The 21,250-nt window shown below is 43.4% G+C and overlaps 2 protein-coding genes across 13 annotated transcripts in view; one reads left to right on the top strand and one right to left on the bottom strand.

The window, feature by feature from the left end:
- FAM135A (family with sequence similarity 135 member A) overlaps positions 1–3,979 on the bottom strand; it is a 98,520-nt gene extending 94,541 nt beyond the window's left edge. For 4 of the 5 annotated variants that reach the window (XR_008314078.1, XM_053286737.1, XM_053286740.1 and 1 more), the window contains exon 1: positions 1,696–1,816. The gene's annotated coding sequence lies outside the window, so the exon portion shown is untranslated. Of the gene's footprint in view, positions 1–1,695; positions 1,817–3,818 lie in introns of those variants that run through there. The other variant, XM_053286739.1, reaches the window with a different exon arrangement.
- The window catches only part of COL9A1 (collagen type IX alpha 1 chain), a 205,032-nt gene continuing 185,675 nt past the window's right edge, over positions 1,894–21,250 (top strand). For 6 of the 8 annotated variants that reach the window (XR_008314079.1, XR_008314080.1, XM_053286751.1 and 3 more), the window contains exons 1-3: positions 1,894–2,157; positions 3,161–3,195; positions 5,282–5,495. Coding sequence is in view for 6 of the 8 variants with exons in the window: in XM_053286751.1 (XP_053142726.1) it covers positions 5,341–5,495 (155 nt within the window). In the remaining 2 variants the exon portion in view is untranslated. Of the gene's footprint in view, positions 2,158–2,294; positions 3,196–5,056; positions 5,203–5,281; positions 5,496–21,250 lie in introns of those variants that run through there. The other 2 variants (XM_053286750.1, XM_053286749.1) reach the window with 2 other exon arrangements.

Below are 21,250 nucleotides of genomic sequence, written 5' to 3'. Positions count from 1 at the left end.
TACATGCCACAAAGTTAAAAGCTGCAGTCCCTGAACTATATAAGGATGTTTCAGAAGGAAGGATAAGAAAGAGATACACATGTCCCCATAAGCCTGAACAGGGCTCCTACTCCACAATGGCTCTTGGGGGCTGGGGATACAATGCAGGTCAATATATGCTAATTCCCAGCATTCCATACCAGTCTCCCAGCATTCCAAAAGAACAGGTTGATATCTCACACACACACACACACACACACACACACACACACAGTGGTGCTCCTAAGCACACCTCTGGAAGTGTGAATGGCTACCACTCATACCTTTTGGTAAAAAGCAGAGTGCTGCACTTTTGGGGACATCACTGAGGTAGGAGCAAATACTGCCCACCATCCCCAACTATGTGACGCAGTTACCACATCAGAAGAGAGTTGTCCTCTCTTACATCTCATTTCCCCAGGTTTCAGGGAAAAGAACAGCAATTTCAAATAAATTAATAAGTAAATCTTAATATTTGCTCCTGCCTTCCAGACGTGCCCAAGAGCATGATGGGGTGGGGAGGCCTTCCATGATCCCAAATATGGTTTTTGGCCTGGAAGATAAATCCTTACTTCCTTTGCTGGACCCAGAGATCCTGGATGGTTGGCGATAAAACCATTGCAACGACCTCAGTGATGGTTGGGAGGTGAAGGAGCTACAGGTGGGAAGTAATGGGTTTCCCTACATCACTCAGGTGGTGGCAGAACCTGTTCTCTTCCACTCAGTTTCCTGACCGGGTAGGCAGGCTTTCGCTGACAAAATCCCTACAGATATGCACTGTACTTCCAAGGGCCCCTACAAAATGCCTGCACTTCCTTCACCTCCTCAACCCATCCTAATGACAGTGTCTCACAAATACTTAAGCAACAGTGTGCTACAGAATTCACTAAAGCCACGATAACTACAAACATCCAGCAAGTGTACCCCAGATGTCTGGAGTCGTTAGGTAAGGCAGTGTGTGCCTCTGGACCACTAAGTTAAGTAGTAGTAAAAAACAACAAACAGAAACAAATAGGCAAACAGTCTTCTGTACTAGAGTGAAGCAGAGGCGGCAAGGGACACACGTACACAAAATATGTCTAGAATAAGGAAACACAATCACCATACAGATCCCTCTTTACAAAACGTTTTACTGGGTATAAAAATGGCGAGAATTATTTAGCTTTCAAGAGACACCAAGCCACATCCACTACGGAATCCGCTGCACTAAGCATCAAGCCTGTGACTTCGCAGATGCCTACACGTGCTGAACCATACACACAGTAGCAGTATTCCAGAGTACCCAAGACACGGATGGAGCCTGCTGACAGAGCATAATGTTCTAGGTCACCATATATCTTTACAGATGGGAGCTGTTCTTCAAGTTATTCATGGCCCTGAATCAGAACTATGAAGGACTTCGCCTTCGCCTTCGCCGCCCCCCCGCATCTGGAATTAAGGCGAGGCGACAAGGGGAGAGAGGGAGAGAAAGAAAGGTCTGTGGGAGAGCGGCGATGCCCAGCGCGGCAGCGTCCGGTCTTCCGGGCCGCCAGTAGCCGCCGGCTGTTGTGTTGCTTGCTCCTCCCCTGGTTTCTCTCCCTTCCCCCCAGCCCCCGTCGTCCCTTTCATTAGCGCGGTCCCCCGTTTCTTTCCCGCGCTGCCGTGACGCGACTTGGGGGGAATTAAAGGGGGACTCACCCGGGCTCTTCCCGGCCGGCGACAGCTCGCTCCTCCTCCTCCCTCCACCTCCTCCCACCCAGAGAGGCAACAGCGCAGTTCCTGCGTCTCCTTCCCGCGCTGCCGTGACGCGACTGGGAGAGGAGGGGGTCAGGAGGAGGAGGAAAAGAATCCGCTCAGAGCCCGGATGTCTCGCGAGTGCGAGATGATCATGCAACCAGGAACCAACCACGTGCGCTGTGCCAAATATAGCCGGTGCGCGGGCTGGTGTTTGGCAATGGTTATGGAGCGAGTCTCTTTCCTAAAAAAAAAAAAAAAAAATCTCGTATGGCGCTACGAAAGCAATTCATCACAGGGCACTAAGTGTAGTGCTAGGGTTTGGGCTCTTCTGCTTTTTGATGGGCTTCAAAAGCAGTTCATCAAGGGAATAAGCCGGAGTCTGTGAATATGGGGTCTCTACACTTTCCTTTGGGCAGTAAAAAGGCAAGGGGACAAAGTGGGGTGCTGTGGTCTGAATCTTGCACCTCTGCTTTTTGGTGGGCTACAAAAATACTTTAGCAAAGAGAACAAACTGGGGGCCTGAATCTGTGGTCTCTGATTTGGGGGGGGGGGGGCCTACGGGCTACAAAAGCAGTTCATCAAACAAACAATATGGGTTGTTGGGGTCTGTGACCCTGTAATCCCTTTGCACTTTTTTTGCTATATAAAAAGTTCAACGGTGGTGGTGTCTGGGTGCTTTTTGCACTTAAATTTGTTATTTTATTTATTTATTTATTTATTTATTTTTAATTTTTGTATGCTGCTTTGTCCACAAAGAGCAGTTAATCAAACAACATGTTTATGTTTATTAACTTAAAGGATGTATATCCTGGCTTTTGACTGAATGGTGCTCAGATCTACTTACAATGTATAGCAGGAAGAATAATTGAAAACAAATATGCATGCACGTACACACAACACAAGCGGCCAGATAGTAGGGCCCAGAGGGTGCTTCCTTTTGCTGCTGTCATCCTGAGGCAACTAGCAGTTGAGGGAGAGTTGTTTTGCGGGTTGAGGAGGAGGAGCAGGCTCCCTGCAGCTGCTCCTTTCCTGGCCAATATATGGGGCCAAGAACATCATGGCAAGTAGCACATCAAGCTGATGTTCTCCTTGCCATGTGTTCTTGTTCTTCCTGGGACAAAAAAGGAGGCAACCTCCGAGTAATTGGGTGCTGCTGTTTGTGAATCTGGGACCCCTTTGCTTTTGGGGGGGCTACAAAGAACAAACTTGGGTCTGTTAATCTGGGGCCTTTTGCTTTTGGGGGTGCTGTAAAAAGTAATTCTTCCAAGGGGAATAAACGGGTGCTGGGTTCTGTGATCCAATAATCACTGCACCTTTTTTTCCTACTACAACAACAAAACACCCCAGTTTATCAAAACCAACACTTTTCAACAAAGCTTCTTTCAAAGGGTGAGTCTTGTAATGTTTTGTGTTTTGTTTTTTGTAGATCACAGAACAGGTCAACCACAGCAGCCTCTTCTGGTAAAAACAATTATGCATAAAAATCTATCCTCCAAATTGTTCTTAGCTTTAAAATTGAGAGTAGCATTATTTATTTCCATTGTTTGAGTTGTCTATTAGAGGTTGGTTTTCCTCCCCTTTCTTTTGGTATATGCCTGGAATTATAATTTATGTCAATTAAAATCCTCCCTGGTGTGGGTTTATGGACAAATTTATAATCCTTGTTCATACTCAGCTTCGTTTATCCTAGGATGTATGCTGCGGGTGCATCTTTAACATACCTAACCACTTATATTCTGATTTTATGTTAGGTATCTTTGAAGTTCTTTATCCTCATTGTATTAGCCCATAATTTAGAAGTTACCATGACCGTAGTTGCTTTCTAACATTACAATAAATATTCCACCTTTAGAATATCATCAACTGTGATTGCAATTTATGGCACAGATTTCATAAGCTGCAAGGCCAGTGTACAGTTAATTCACAATGCTTGAACAACACAGTTGGCTTATGATATTATACTTCTTATTCACAGGAAGGCACCTGAAAGTCAATCCTGTTACAAACTTCAATCTAATAATGGCTTCTGGGTCGGCTCATCTAGTGAATGAAAAATTGTATAATTGAAAGTAGACTTCATTTACCTTAGGCCAAATTCACACATAATGCCAAACTGGAAGTAAACGTAGCTGAGGTTTCAAATTGTAACTCCAAATTGTGTCGCAGATGTTTGCCAAACCATGGCCTGTCAAATTCCAGTTGCAGGAGAGGGGAGCCCCTCCCTTCTGCTCAGCCTCCGAGGCAGATCCCAGCAAGCTCCACCGCCAGACTATGGGAAAAGCATCACCATGGGGGGGAAAGTATCAGTGATGGCACTGATGCACCCTGATAGTCCCACATAAATATCAATTATTGGGCGTGGGTTGTTTTTAAAAATTCTGCTTTAATTAAAGGGGGGGGGGGACATTGAAACATTGAAGACTGTGCCCAACCTGGGGTAGTGCCACACCCTTAGACTGCGAGCTCATGAGTTGAACCAACGCTCCCAAAGGGGCTCCGCTTGTGTGGGGCCTCCAACTCTCGATGGTAAAAAATAGAACAGATCCCCCTAAACTCCCCTACCCTCATTCCTTGTGGAGACTTTCATGCATCCAAAGGACATCTAGATGCTCCATTTGCCATGGTGTGTGCAGAGTATGGGGTGAGGGGAGACACACTTGGACAAACTTAAAAACCTATTCAGAATCCAAGGTCCTGGTCCGGCGTCATGCCATATGCAGATCTGTGGGCTGGGAAATTGCGGGAGAGGGGAGCCCCTGTTCTCTGGCCACCCCAGGACAGTGGGGTGGCAGTTCCAGAGCACTGGCAAGGCACACATTGGCATGGGTGGATGGGCTGGTAGGGGGTGTGTTTCTACAACAGCTTGGACCAAATCTCAAAGATGAGAAAGGCAGTCTCTGCCATGCCCTTGCCCATGGAGAGTGAAGAGGAGGGAAAAGTTGACAATCCTCCAGCAGAGGAGGAGACACCCGAAGGGGAGAGTTCAGGGTGCAGGAGGCAGCTAAGACAGGCCAAGATGAAGCTTCAGCTCCAGAGGGGCTGTTGGAAGCAGAAGAGATGGGGGGTTTTTGGGGTTTTTTTTTAAGTCAGACTCTGAGCTGGAAGAGGAACAACCACTTACCCCTCAAGAGCGAAGGCGTGCCAAATGCCGGCAGCAGCTACAACCAATGAGGCAAAGTCAGTGTCTTTTTAACTGACAAGATAAATGCTGAATTTCCAACAGCTGGCTAGGGGAGGAGAGCAATTAGCCAGGCACCATAAATTAGCCAGCAGACAACATCCAAGCTGCTGGAAAGCAATGTGTTGCTTGGGCTTGTTGCAGGCCAGCCTTTGGCTGCTTGGATTTCCCAACTCCTTGTTTGGACCCTTGAGACCTGGTTCCTGAGCCAGACATTGGGCTGCTTCACCTTGTCTTGAGATCTCCCTTGGTGGTGTTGTGGGCCATGTGCTCAGGACTCTTGGAATCTGGTGAGTGACCTATGTGTGGGGGAGACAGAGTGAACTTGATACTTGATAAGTGATTTGTTTCTTTTGTTCTTTGTTTCAGAGACAGGAGGGTCCCTGAGCTACCTGCTTCTCTGACAGTGACCTTGGACCAAGCCTCAGATGGACAAGCTTGTGACAGTCTCCAGGGTACCTCTTCCCAAGTTTCCCTCCACATGGCTCTATTTAGAGTCTCCATGGCCTCAGACTCTCATGAGGGAGGTGTCCAAGGGAGAAGGGGATGTTTTGCCATCAGGCATCATGACTGAATTTGCTTGGTAATTCTCTCTCCTCCCCTCTGATGGTCCTTCTCATGAGTTATGTGGGAGCACCCCATGGCCTGGCACTCTCATGGCTGCGTAGTGTGCTCCTGGTTGGGTGGCTGTATCTTTGAAGAAGGATTTTGACCAGTGACTGGCCTTGATCATGAGTAAGCCTGGGGAGCAAGAATTCTCCAATAGCGGAAAAGGCTGGGGCCCCCTTTCCCAACCTTCGTGTGAGAATAGAATTTGGCTTCTTAGGAATCCCTGCTGTGGGCTGCCCTTTAAACCATTCCCAGAGTGTGTGCACACACACACTGCAAAAAACCCCTAACCATTTACATGGACAGTGTAGACACAGGGGTCCAGCATGGACCTTTAAACCCTTTCAAAGTTCCAGGGCTCAGCCTGGTGTTGTGCCATATGCAGATCTCCTGGCAGAGGGATTCCTGGGAGAGGAGATTCCTGGTTTTCAGAGGCCCTGGGACAGTGGACTTGCCACTCAGGACTGCAGGAAAGGGTGCACATCCCCACATGGGCTGGCAGGGCGCAGGGTTTCACAAAAGCTTGGTAGCAGTTGCAACCAAACTATCCATTCATGTGATGGTGTAGACACAGGTCTGGCAGGGACCTATCCAAAAGTCATTCCAAGGAAGGAGAGGAGATTTTCTGAATGAAAAGCTTTTAGGAAGGAGCTTTTCTAAAAGAACACTGATCATATGTTACTGTCCCTGATTTATATTGTAGGCTAGCTCAGCTGCCCAATCTATTGAACTCAAACCAATCTTAAATTACAGTTAAATACATGAAAATAGAGTTAAACAATTTTATTGGGCAATTCCTTTCTTTCTTTTCTTTCTTTTCTTCTTTTTTCTTTTCCTCCAAATTCAATTTTTATTAATTTTAACAGTCATTCATTGCAAATACACACAAAAAGGTGGACTTCCCACACACATCTCTTTGTGAATCATCAAAACATAAATTCAAACCCTTACAAACATAGCTAATCTACCCAACCTGCAGTTTTTTGCTAAATTTCAAACCCTGCTGTAAAGTCCATAGTAGGAAAGTAATTCTTTAGATACAACAAGAAAGGTTTCCAGTCTTCTTTAAAACATTCCAAGTTTTGGTCTCTTGTTAGTGCTGTAAGTTTTGCCATCTCCGCATATTCCAAAATTTTTATCAGCCAGTCTTCTTTTGAAGGCAGTTCATTACTCTTCCATTTCTGTGCATATATAATTCTGGCCGCCGTAGAAGCATACATAAAAAATGTTAAATTAGTTGTAGAGATTACACCTTGTGTTATTCCCAGCAGGAAGGATTCTGGCTTCTTAGGAAATGTCATTTTAAATATTTTCTTTAATTCATTATAAATCATATCCCAATAGGCTTTAGCCTTCCCACAGGTCCACCACATATGAAAAAAGGTGCCTTCAGAATGTCCACACTTCCAACATTTGTTTGAAACATTTTTATACATTAATGCCAATTTTTTTGGTGTCAGACACCATCTATACATCATTTTATAATAGTTTTCTTTTATAGCATAACATGCAGTGAATTTTAAATCATTTTTCCATAACTTTTCCCAGGCTGCCATTTCTATATTACGCCCCACATCTTGAGCCCACTTTATCATAGTCGTTTTAACCACTTCCTCTCTTGTCTCCTCCAGAAGTAACAGTTTATACATTTTAGAAACTAATTTTTCATCATTTTGACATAATTCCTTCTCAAAATTTGAACTCTGATCCTCAAATCCAACGTTAAAGTCTTTCTTATATATCTCATTTAACTGATGGTACTGAAACCAATCTCTAACCAAATCTTGTATTTCAGCGCTCAGGGCGAGCGAGCGCTTATCTCTTTTTGAGGACTAGCTTGCCTTAGTGTATCTGGAGAGGGGCATATTTACCACCCCCCCAAGCCCTTGACTGCTGACAACTAGGCATTTTTAACGCATACACACGCTTCCCTCCTTTTTGGTGGGGTGGGTTATCCTCCCCCCAGTCCCCATACACACACTCTTTTAACAACTGTAGTGAAATATTTTGAGGAAACGATAAGCACAGTCCTCCTCTCTACAGTTCTGATATTAAAAAAACAAACTCCATCCATCATCAAAAGCCCCCAGGATAGGCTGCACCCTGAGCGCAGAGGACAAGGCAGCGGTGGAAAGGAGTAAGATGATCGACAGAAACTTGAGGGAGGATGGCGAGAAAGCGGCCATGTATGTTGGGGGGGCGGCAGGGGGGTGGTGCAATTTCAGTGCTTGCCCCAGGTGCCGTTTTCCCTAGTTACGCCTCTGCCCATGACTGCTAAGTTTCCTCAGGAGTCTTTGATGAGGAACTTTGTCAAAAGCTTTTTGGAAGTCCAGGTAGACTATGTCAACTGGATCACCTTGTTCCACACACTCGTTGACACTCTCAAAGAAGTCCAAAAGGTTGGTGAGGCAAGATTTACCTTTGTGGAAGCCATGCTGGTTTCCTCCCAGCAGGGCCTGTTCTAGGTGCTTTACAATTTTATCCTTGAGGATGCTTTCCATCAATTTGCCTGGAACGGACGTTAGGCTAACCGGCCTGTAATTTCCCGGATCGGCCCTGGATCCCTTTTTGAAAATCGGTGTTACATTTGCTACTCTCCAGTCCTCTGGTACAGAGCCCGATTTCAGGGATAAGTTAAATATTTTAGCAAGGAGGTCGGCAATTTCACATTTGACAGTATCGGGCAGCAGCGATATAGGAAGGTGCTGAAAGGCATTATCTCATACTGCACAGGAGGTGGCAATGGTAAACCCCTCCTGTCTTCTACCAAGAAGACTACATGGCTGTGGTCATCAAGAGGTGACACCGACTCGATGGCACAAACCAGAACCAGAATTACCCTGGAGTGCACAGAGCCAGTGTGGTGTAGTGGTTAGAGTGCTCGAGTTCAAATCCTCATTCAGCCATGAAACTAGCTGGGTGACTCTGGGCCAGTCACTTCTCTCTCAGCCTAACCTACTTCACAGGGTTGTTGTGAAAGAGAAACTCAAGTATGTAGTACACCGCTCTGGGCTCCTTGGAGGAAGAGTGGGATATAAATGTAATAATAATAATAATAATTGTTGTTGTTCCAGGTTTAACCTGCCTACTGCTATATAGTGAAAGTTTTCTCTATATTCATATTTGAGTTGGGAAAATCGCAATTGCTTTTTGGCATCACATGAGATGTGAAGCTTGTTTGTGTTGTGCAGTTTATCATTATCCCTCGAGTAGCATTATTTCTGCTATCTGCTGAATATTTTTCTTTGGAATGACTTTTCTCTGGATATATTAATGATTATCATATCACAGTGGAATCTCATTTTGCAATTTCTTTCTCATGTACTCAGTATCTTCAGGACATTTTCATTTTCTCTTGCCTATACTGATTTAATATATTCAGACGGAGTAATTTCATTAGTTTGTGTTACCATTTTTCTTCACATCTTAATAAAACCAATGTTAGTGAAGACTCCAGATCAGCACTTATTCTTACAATTCTTCCTAAATTGTTTCAGCACGTATTAGTTTGCATGTATATAGATTAAAAACTGGCCTATATAATAGAATACTGGATACCAATTAATCGGATTAAGAGAGAGATAATGTTTATATAAGTAAGGATACACATGTGTAGTGACCAGCCAGCCCTCCCCACTAAAGAGTTAACTGGAAGTGAACCCTGTCCTGACTGACAGGCTCCAGGAATCAGCCAACCAGCATAACAGGTTGGTGGGACCTAGAGAGCCATTGTAGAGGAAGACTGGTTTCTTTGTTAGACAGAGCTGCCTGGAAGAGCAAGGGAAATGTGGCCATGAGGTCTGACTGCAGGAAAATTTCTCTGCAAGTCTGGGGAAGCCAGGAGGGAAGAAAACATGAATCCTCTACCATGGTTTGGTGAGTTCAAGAAGAAAAGGAAGCCAGGGTTTTTGGCTTCGGGAAGTAGTCTAGGGAAAAATTCATTTAGTTAGACTTGGCGTTAGACTTTTGTCTTCTTTTGCGTCCTTTGCATATCCCTGAAACTGTTCTAGGATTGTATACCTGTAAAGTAACTAAGCTAAGAAACGCTAGCCTTCACTCATCCAGCCAGGGCATTGCAAAAGACTCTCTAAGCTTTTAAAGGTACTTTTCCTACACCCATGTTCCTTGCAACTGAGGTGCTTTTTGAAGTATTCTTGTAACCACTGATTATATTTACCTGTAACTAAAAGCTGAGAGAGCCTCTAACTGAAGCCGTCTGTAGTATTTGAATAAAGGTTTTTTCCTCCCCCCCCCTTTACATTTTACCAGTCTGGGATTTTGACTCAGGAAAAGGGGGGGCTGCAAGGGGATTTCTCTGGTATTAACATGTCTCAGATGTTCGGCAATCTACCAGTTTTCTCACCACGTGTAGGCTTGAAAATGGAGGATTTTTGAGTATTTTTTCCATAGCAAAAGGAGAGTTTCTCTGGGATTTCCACTCCAAGCCCAGGGAGGGTCAAAACTCCGAGATAAAGAGGGATGGTGGTGGCAGCCATTTTTTTGAAACTACCAGAAGTACAGGAAAGTTTAAGGAAAAGCCTTGCTCAGAAAGCATAGAGGAAATGATTCAGCATTTTTCTTCCCCTCACAAGGGCTTGCTCTAAGACAAAGGTGTTAATCCACTACAACTTGCAAAAGAATTATTCATCTGTTTTTCTTTTGTGCACTTGAGATTAAAAAGTGGGGAGGGAAGGCATGCTAAAATAGTTCACAGGTACAGAGCACATGTGCTTATTTCTGTCCAACTGACTGTTGCTTTAATAAACTGAGGGTTTGCATGCACACCAAAGGCACAAATCCCTTTGTTTAAAAACATCCTCATAATGCTCTTGCCCAACCACTACAGAGCAGCTGGCCAGGAGAGCAGTTTTGTTTGTGTCTTTTCTCAGACAATGTGCTCACCCCGCTAACCCAGGCTAAGGGGCAGGAGCGGGTTAGCCGCTCCAGAACCACCGGGCTCGGCTGCGAGCCCCGTGGTTCTTACAATCACAAAAATCGGGTTAGGATTTTCCTAGCCCGATTTTTGTGATCGTAAGAATAGCCCCTATATCTCTGTGATCCTCTACACAGGGTATAACTTAACTGCAAGTTTGTTAGACAGGAGATGTTTGTTGCAAATCCTGTTTAATAGTTGTTAAAGTTGAGGCCCTTTTCTCATTCAAATATTTCTGTTTCATCTCTTTATTCACTGCTGTATCCACAGTGTCTGTCTTTGACCTGTGTTGATAACATTGCTCTTTTCTGCCTATCCAATAGTGAGCCTGTAAGCCATGTTGGGAACCTTGCCCCTGCCCTCTGCAATGCCCCTGAACATTTAAAGGAGAGAACCTAGGAAATAGATTTCCCCCCCAGAATCTTAAAGCCAGTGTGGTATAGTGGTTAAAGTGAGGAACTAGGACTGGGGAGACCCAAGTTCAAATCCCCATTCAGCCATGATACTAGCTGAGTGACTCTGGGCCAGTCACTTCTCTCTCAGCCTAACCTACTTCACAGGGTTGTTGTGAGGAGAAACTCAAGTATGTAGCACACCGCTCTGGGCTCCTTGGAGGAAGAGCGGGATATAAATGTAAAAATAAAATAAATAAATAAAAATAAAAAGAATATGTGTCTGTTTTAGTGTTAAAACACACATTCAGAATGACTCTTTTCAGTATTTGAGGTTGTTTTTTATTCTCTCTTTGCTAAAGAAAAGAAAGAAAAATCTTTTCGTTAGGAAAAGTGGGGGAAAGGACATGTTGAACAGTGAGAAAGAGTGTATGGTGTAGTGGAGGAACAGAGCAAGATGGGTTTTAGTGTTTTGTTTAGTTTTCAAACTGCCACTATTTCAAAATCAGATATTTCGACCTGGAATCTACTTTAGAGATAAAATAACACATTAATAGATAATACTTCTAGTTGGGGGCTAAAGGCCACCTCCACCATCAAAGGCAGGATGCCTCTGAGTTCCAGTTGCAGGGGAGTAACAGCAGGAGAAAGGGCATGCCCTCAACTCCTGCCTGTAGGCTTCCAGTGGCATCTGGTGCACCACTGTGTGAAACAGGATGCTGAACTAGATGGGCCTTGGGCCTGATCCAGCAGGTATGCTCAAAAGGCCCTATAATATGCCATATATTAGTTTTTTTAATTATCAAAACAGAAGAGAGTGTTTCCTATGGCAATATTAATATACATTACAGTTGTATTTCTCCACTGATCACTTTAAAAAGTCAAATTCTACAGTTAAAATCAATGGTGGGTTAAAAAATTCTACAGTTAAAATCAAAAGTGGGGGGGACTTGTGCCCCTTCTCAACAAGACTTCCAAAATGCAACTATCCACATTTGACATTAAAAAAAGAAAAATAGGATAGTGGAAAGGAAGGGAGTAATTTGTGTTAGCCTCCAGTATTACAATACAAAGAACAGCTCACAGAGAGAATGTGAAGTAGGTCAAGTTACTATGTGAACTACTCTCTCATGCTACAATATTGTTTTGCCTTCTATCTTTCCTTTCCAAAGGAGGTGGTGTACCAAAGCTCTCTAGCAGGGACAATGTAGGCATAACATAAAGCTGTGCCAATGTATTTAAAGACTTCTTAAAATGGGTCACTTAGGTGTTGGGTTGACTGAGTTAAACAATATGATCTTTATCATGTTTAAAAAGGGAGCAAGAAGAATCTTTGAATGTGACTCAATATCTACTGTGCAACTAGCCCAAATGAACTCAGATTAGTAAATATCATTTCATTCAAGCAGTTTGCAGCCCGGTCTTATATAGTGTTAGGCATTCCTAAGCATATTGGTTTCAACCAGCTTAGGCATATTTAACTCTGTATAAGATAGCTGGGACTAGAGGTGGACAGACTGTAATGTGTACTCAGTTATAAATGCACATCAGCATTGGGTATTTACATGAATGAGCAAGAATAAAAAGGTAGAAAGGTCTTTCACATGACCAAGAAGTAGAAAGTAGGAGATAGTAAACTCAGCTCTTCTTCATGTGAGAGCCCATCAGACTCCTACCTACCCAGCCTGTTCAAATGTAGGTAGTCAGACTTCTTTACCTTGATATTTACCAAGGTAGGACTAAAATAGCAGCTGCCCTACCTTGGTCTGCCAGTTGTGTGTTAAAATCCCTGTTTTAAGCAGTCCCTGGTAGCCGGCAGCTATGTTTGTCAGAAGGTTCTGTGACTAGAGGGACCAGTCAGAGGAGAGCTGCTGGTGCACTGAGGGTTGTTTCTGTACTGTGAATGCAGTGCATTCTGGGCTATTACCCTCAATTCTGGATAACTCAGCTCTCTTTTCCAAAAATGGAGCCCATGGCTACTGCATTTATATGAGTGGTGAGTTTCCAGAGCCAAACAGAGGCTCTGCTTGCCTGTGGGAATCAGGGTAGAGATTCTTCCCTCCCCCAGATTATCCCCAGATGATCATGTGAGACCTTAGTATGTGCTTATGTGATTCCGCACAACTCAAATCACTCGAAGGACCACTTTTACATTGTTATTAACTCTGGAGCTGCTTCTCTGTATAGAGGGAAGATATTTTGTTACAGTTTTAGCTCAGTGGCTGACAACCACATGAGCACTGTGCTGGTGCAACAATGCTGACATACAGACTAATGCTGTCCTGGAATTGGGACAATTTTCACCAATTTCTCTTTCCCTCCACAGCCCACTGTGCTTCCTGAAAATATGTCCCTGAGAGTCCTGCAGCTCTGAGGGACATATTTTAGGAGGAACAATGGACTTCAGAGGGAAGGGGAGATTGATGAGAATTCCCTCTCCCGCTTCATGCAACAGACAGGATTAGTGTACATGTCAGCACTGTTGAACCAGCACAGTGTTAGTGTGGATGTCAGCCAACATTTTAAATCCATTTTATCTGGTCCATAGTGGCTTTTTTAAACTCTTCCTCCTATTCTGAACGCCATAGCACACTATCCCCCCACCCCCAGTACATGGTCTCTGCTTTCCCATCAATTTTTTTGTTATCTCACCTGACAATTTTTTCTGCACCCACCCCATTTATCTCTGTGTGTCTCTAGCACACTTTCTTTGTACCCTAGTTTCTATTTAATTATTCCCCCTTCTCTCTGGCCACAGGTCTCTTTTCACCCCATACCACTCACTTCCCCCCTTTTCTACCTGGAGTCTACTTATCTGTCTGCTTCCCTCTGCATCTCTCCTCTCCCTCACTAGTTTCCTCACTAGGGTCACTGGCAACAACAGATAAGGCTTTCACTTTCCCAGCAATTCATATTTAATGCAATTGGGCCATGCAGTGTGGCCAGCTGACTGCAACAGACTAAACACTGGACTAATTCCACACACACAGCTTTTGAATTCTGAGGAAGAAGAAGCAATGTAAACATAGTGACACATGCATTAGATGTTGTCACAAAGGGATGAGAAAGGATTGCAAACAATAGAAACTTGGAATTCCCTTCGGGAGCTTGAATCAGCTCGCTGACTTTATGTTTGCACGCCTGCTTGATAACCTCAGGTGATTCAGAGCTTGAACCAGGACTCCCTGCATAAGAAACTGTCTTTAACCATCCATTGCAGTAATGAGTATGGGAAAGGGCCTTCTCACAGGTCATAGATCAAACATTAACACTGTTTGCTCTGTGTACGCTCAGTCCATAAAGAATATCTACCCTTGATCATGGATTGATACTAAGTGGCCTGTCTCATTCTTAGGCTACTAGCTTAACCCACACAGATAGTCTGTGTGCTAGTACTTAATTGCTCCCCCACCCACTGCCACAGCCCCCTCACCTCAGCGACTCTTCACCTGAGCCGTGCTCCTGTACCCCCCAACTTCCATCCTGTTACTTCCATCCCCCTCACCCCTCTTGTTCGGGGCTGTGGTGTTGCCAGTGCCGATTGGCCAAGCTGTAGCACCCTAACCCCAGAGACTTCCCCACCCTCACCTTGCTTCTGCTCCTCCCTGCAGGAGCAGCAGCAGCGGCGGTTGATTGAGCCCCTCCTCACTGCAGCCACCTCCATGGCTGCTTGTTCCCCTCAGGCCCAAATCTGCCCCTCACCTGCCTGCCTCCCTCTGCCAATGGCCTCAATAGCCCCAAACAGCAGCTGTGGTTGACTAGGCCCTTCCTTGCTGCTTGCTCTTCCTCTCTGTCTTTCTTCCCCTTCCCCTCCCTTCCCCTCTTCTCTCTCTCTCTCTCTCTCTCTCTCTCTCTCTGAGTTAACAGATCTTGTTCAACTTGTTTCCTCATCTTATTCGCACAGTGTCAGTCTCCTCCTGAAAGTGCTCTTAATTCCCTCACAAACCCTTTCTTCACAGACCCCTGCCCACTATCCTTCTATCTATAGAGATTATTTTCTCTCCTACAATCAAGCACATCTATCTCCATATGGAACCCCCACTGCCCAATCACCACTGTGCTTCTGCTCTGTTACCTCCGATTGGTAATGCATTGTGTGGGCTGGGCTTGCCACGTACGTCCTTAGCCATATATGCACCTAATCAATCAATGATGTGGTAAACATGGTTCTTCATTTCCATTAAGAATATGGCATTTTGTACCTTGGCTTGTCACATTTGGATCCCCAGTTTGTATGTGTGCATGTTTTAAACTGTTTAAGGCTCAGCTTAAAACATGTTTTTAAACTGAGCCTTCCATATTTATATAAAATATTTGAATGCCATAATTATAGTGTGGGCTTTAGTATATATGTTTCTTGATATGGATCCTAAGAACTGCATGACTAGTTCTGTGCACTGGAAAGAACTCTGGAGTTGTGTTTCTTCAAACAGCAATCTCCCCATGCCACAGAATAAAGCGCTTTTGACCTGGCGGGCGTGGGGAGATACAGACCAAGTTTGGGATATGGTGTGACATTTTCCATTTCAAAGGGAGGAGAAAATTCCACTGGACATGCCCAAGGCCTTGGGCACAGCTAAAGGAGCTATCTGGATCCCTGCAATTGTGCTTATATTTTATGTAGATTTACAACTGATTCAGTAATATCACTCATTAATTTAAATGGGTCTGATTTAGTAACTGATTATCCCTTAAAATAAAAATGCTAGATTTTAATTGGGGAAAGGCTGCAACACTTACTGATAGAAAGATTTGCCCTGACACAATTTTGAATTCAGCTGAGAGGCTCTTGCTCCTGACTGAACATATGCAGAACATAGCCTGAATTGTGTCAAGAGCTTTCTCTATTAAGGCCCCCTACCTCTGGAATTCACTTTACTTGGCAGGGCATCAGAGCTAGAGTCTAATGACCTTCAGGGCACAAAGCAAGACACATTAATTTTATACTGACTCCTTTGTTCTGGGCTTTTCTTTAATAGAGTATCTAGCTTGCATAATTATTGTATCCATTCAGAAATTCCTCAGCTAGGAATCTAAACTTTGTAAAATACTAACTGCAGAATTTTCTGAAGCATACCAGAGTGCTAGGCTCCTTCCCAGTCCATGTCCTGCACAGGAGATGGCTGAAGAAGTGAACCATCCTATTGAATCCTCAACAGGATATGTTTCATCAACCCCCTTTCCCACCTGCCTCTCCCCACCACAGGAGACAGGTGCTGGAGAAAGCAGAACCCCATCTTTAGGCGCTCACAGGAGGACCCTCTACCACCTCTTCCTCCTCTGCCTATCATTCTTCAGGAGAGGAAGCCAGAAGATGCCAAAGTCTGTGGCTTAGTTATAATCTTACTTTGATATCTGTCAAACAATTAGAATAGCTTGTTCAGCACTCCTTTGTATTATTTTACATAATGTTTCAAAAACAATTAAGGTTTATTTTAGTGCGGAAAAGTCATGCCCTCTGCTAATCTTGATATGTTATGGACTTAAAATCATATTTTAAAAGGTTTGTGAAGGCTTTCTGATAAGAAGGGGTGTGGACAAAATAAGAACACAAGGAAATGGGATCTCAGCAGTGTGTCGAGATACTTCGTATTCAGGCTTTTTAATGTTGATAACTCTGACCTCTCCAAGCTCAGTAATCTTTTAGAAAAATGCAAGAAGAGAGGCTATGTCATAAGGGCTTTACATAATTACATCTGTCACAAAGGCTGCCATAATGAAGACAAAATCCTTAACATAAGGTGGCGTACTGGCATGTAAGCAACAATGGCACACCATCGGCAGGATTCAGACTGTTAGTTATTAATGAGCACCATTGAAATAAATGAGGCAAGCTAGTTATAATTAACTTATGTTCCATTAATTTCAATGAAACTTAGTCATGCCTAATTTAGTCTGGATATTGCTCCATGGTGCCTTCCTTTAAACAGTGTCTTATCCCCAAAGTTTCTGCACTTTGCTGCATAGTTGAAGAAGAATCTGGTCTGGTGTTGAATTCAGGACAAATGCCAGGCTGGTAAGGGAAGCTGTTCAGAGCCACTTTAACAAGGGCTGATACAATGCCCTACAGCCATGAAGTCACGGAGTGGTCTTGGGGAAGTCACTGGGCTTAAACTACTGGGCTTAAACTACCTCTCAGTGTTGTTAGGAGGATAAAATGAGATAACCCCGAATATGTTGCCCTGAGCTCCTTGGGGGAGGGGTGCGGTAAAAATAGGCTAAATAAGAATTTTGGAGCAAGCTAGACTTGCAAGAGTTGCCAGCTGTGGGTGGTTGTTCACTGGGCAGTGGCAGCTGTATGTTATATCCTCTAAACTGCCCACTTGTCCAAGTCCCACATCTTTAAGCAGGTTGCTACAGTCTCAATGGTAAAGGTAGATTGCGGTACAGTGGGGGAAGGAGCTGTTTTGGAAAAAAGATGGCCTGGAGTAATTGTGTAGTTTTCCAAGCAGCTGTGGCTGTCTGGGACCTATCATGGGCATAGACACCCTCCTTCCCTCCCCCAAGAGTTCATTCAAACTGTGTGCACAAAGTCCCCTCTCAAAGCCTGAAGTCTGCCTGCATGAGGGAGGTGGGGGAGAAACATTTTCTGGGTTGGGGAGAGGGGCAGGGCATAGGGAAGGGAATGGAGAAATTATGGGTATAAATTATGGGTATAAATTAAAAAATAAATCAGTTCTTAGAGAACATATTTTCAGTGGATGTTGGAGAGAAGGGCCAGTCAAGTGCCATTGCATACTCACTAGCAGGGTATGGAGGGTCTTTCCCTGTTGAATGTGTCCTAGCAACTATTGGTTGCCTTAAACCTGAACTGGAACTGAACCCTGAAGAAACAAAAAGTAGTAACTGGTTCAGACAAAAGCCTCATTCATATGTTTTTAAAATAGGATGCTGTACTTGAGTACACCATCCAAAAAGGGAACGGAAGTCCCTCCCCATTGGTGAGTCCATCATTCCCTTCCTTTACCTGAAGTAGCAAAAGCTCTAAATGTGATGGTGGGTGCTTTCGTGATCCAAAGACTTTACAGCTTTTGCCACTTCAGACAAAGGCTGCAAGCATGAATGGGGCAGGAGGTGGAGTAAGGAGAATGATAGGCTTGCCAGCAAGGCAGGACTTTTATTCCCATGTTGGATGGTGCATTCGAGAACACCACCCTGCTTTAAAATTGTCTGAATGAGGCTTAAGTGGTTCAGTAATCAAGTACTCTGCTTTTAGTTAATGTTTTATTTTCCTTTTATGCTTTTAGACATTGTGTTTATAAAACCCTTTAAAAATAAACAGTCCTACAAGAATTAACAGCCACTGACATCCTTACTAACGGTGTGCATATGCAGTGAAAAAAACCTGTGTGCGCACTGTTAGCAATTTCTCTTGCCAAGTGTTTATACAGGTGTAGAAGGGTGAGTTTTGCTGTTTCCCCCTCCATGTGACCTGGAAGTAGGTCACGTGACCAGTGATCCCTCTAAGGTGTGCGCATGTGCACGCATTCACACATTTTTTGATTTCCACTCAGTTAATTTTAGATACTGCTCAGGTTGAATCAGGAAGGCCCCACCCTGAATGCATGTGCGCACATACTGCCTTGATAATGCCACCCAGAACAAATCTAATTCCGCACATAGATGGAAAAAAAATTAGAGAGGACACTGCACATGACCCTCGGGGACTTACTACTGGGTTGCATGGGGTGCTTCTAGCGGAGGGGGATCAGCAAAAATCACCCCTCCATCTGTGTTTTGTAAGTAGGGCTGCTAGCAGTACACACATGGGTGGGATTTTTTGCTGAATGCATGCACCATTAGTGAGGATATCAGCCATTTTTCTCAAGTTAAATAGATATAATTCTATTACATTCATAGAATTATACTGCAAGCAAGACAGTTTGTCATTCTGCATGAGCTGATCTAAACTGGTTCAAAACTGGTTGAAAAATACTGATGAACCTGAACCAGAACTGAATCCAGGTTTTTACTGGTTTGACCTCCTGATTTTAGGACTGTTTAATCTTTTCCAGTCAAAATAAGGAAGCCATGATGGGGGCATCAGTAGGCTTGTAACAGCTCTGTGAGGTAAGAAAGACTGGAATAGTAATTTGCCATTCAGTGAATTTTACTACCACACAGGAATTTGTATCAGAGTTCTTCACATTGAAGGCCAGTGTTTGAGCCACTGTTGCCTCTACATCTTCTCTGCTATTCTGAAATCTATACATTTCCTGGCACTGTATTCCATACTGTTAATGGCTTAACAGAGAGAAGCGGTCCAGTAAATCTAACAAAATCCTTAAGGGGCTATGTTCTGCTCTCTGCTGTTTTTCTTTTTGGCCAGGCTGTCCAGAGGTCTTCTTGCAGAGCCCTCATTGTTAGGGTGATGTGAGGGGGAGGCACAGATTGGAAGCTGCCATATGCTTTCCTTAAAGTCTAATTAAGCCTACATATATAATAGTAATATGCAGATGATGAGCAAGTTGCTTACCGTTGTTTTAAGGGATTTTAGAACTGCAGCAGCCCAGTGCATGTTTTGACCATTTAAAAAAAAAACTTCACAAGTGGTAAAATAATAAACAGAACAAGAAATAATGGTGTGTTACAGATTTGTCCTAATCCTAAATACCTATTTGCTAATATGGTTCATTGGATTGGACTTTTAATTTCTAATTTAAAAGAAAACTAACCTAGTTTCAGGATTTGGTAATAAGTCAAATATTGGTTATTTTTAGCACAAAGGGTTGCTACTAATTGATTTCTTGCTTAACTTGTCCTTTACTGAGTTCTCAATCATTTAATTTGATGGCACACTTTACCTTTACCTATATTTAATGCAGTGGCATAATACTGCTTATTCTGAATGAATCTAGATTTCATCTGCACCTTGAACCTAATGATATTCCTTATCATGTTTGCCTTTTAGCCACTCAAATATTTTGTTTTTGATTTGCACTCATTTATATATACCTACCATGATTCTAGATCACTATATATGTATCTCACAAACAAGACTTTAGCCTGCAAGAGAACAATACATTTGATAGATTTCAAGGTGTTACAGTATTCCGTTGCTTTTCTTACAACTGACTGAGGGCCAGTTCAGTTTATACTTCATCTGTCAACCTCAGCACATGCAATAAGGATGTGCACACACCATGAGTGCACTTGTCTGTTCCCCTTCCCAACATACCAGGGTGTCTTTTCTTATTGCATGGTTTAAACTAGTATTTGTAGCATGTAGAAGAGCTGTTCGGATGAACCATCCCACGTGAAAGGAAGGGGAGGGGACAAGTACACATGTGCTCACAGCACATACACATCCTTACTACGTACTTTGGCCAGCAGACAAAGTATCACCTGAACCAGCTCATTACTATACTTTCTGGAATAAATCTCTATAGTTAAAATATATATTTGTATTTAAAAACTAAACCTTATAATTTATTCCATTCCATTGTGTGTGTGTGTGTGTGTGTGTGTGTGTGTGTGTGTGTGTGTAGAGGGGTGGGGATTTGGAAATAATGTTTTTCAGTAGACTGATGCTTAGATAAGAGATAGTAGAATTGTCAAAGGCTGTCCACTAGTTGTGTGTGGAGACCTGCACCTTTCTGAGACCTTTCTGATACAACATTGACCATACCTCCCCCTGCCCCCACCCCACACCAGTGTAATGTGTTATTTCCATATCTGGAAAGAAGGCTCTAGGCTTAGCTGGGATTTGAGCCTAGCCTCTCAAATCCAAATCAAACGCTCTCTCCACTGGTATTTGTAGACTCCCTCTCAGTAGGTGTGTGAAAAGAAGCAACCATAGTTTAAAATAGAGATTGGAGCAGATAATACCTCTTTTCTTTTCTTTTTCGCCAGGCTTTTACCCTGTAGTTTATCTATCCCCCCCCCCGTTATTTACTTTAGTTTTATTTAGAATGTAATTTTAATGCCTTGTTTTGCATGTTTTTGTACACCGCCCAGAGTCTTTGGAGCGGGCAGTATATCAAATGTTTCAAATAAATAAAAATAAATACCAGTATTGTTAGATCTGGAGGAGAGAGATCTGGGCCCTGAGCTCAAGTTTCCAGTAGTGTTATGTCCATCAACCTCTATTCTTCCTGTGGAATCTTCTCATATGTTTCCAGCAAGGGAGTCTGCAACCTGATTTATTCAATTCCTAGGCAAAATATACAAGCAATTATCAGGAGATTAGAAGACTCTATAACACTAGCGACAACACACAACCAGTGGCGGACTGGCCAGGGTGTCAGCTTGCCCGATGGCAGGTGGGCCCCTGATGAAGTGGGCCCCCTTAAACATTAGACAATATGTTAAAAATGTTTATGACCTTTTAGTAGTTTGAAAATATAATAGAAGTTCCAATATTATTACTGTATGCAACTAAAATTTACGTCGTATTACTATTTT

Source organism: Hemicordylus capensis, chromosome 1 (assembly GCF_027244095.1).
Source record: "Hemicordylus capensis ecotype Gifberg chromosome 1, rHemCap1.1.pri, whole genome shotgun sequence".
Lineage (NCBI taxonomy): Eukaryota > Metazoa > Chordata > Lepidosauria > Squamata > Cordylidae > Hemicordylus > Hemicordylus capensis.
Note: the sequence above shows the minus strand (reverse complement) of the source record. Positions and strands in the feature narration are given on the sequence as shown.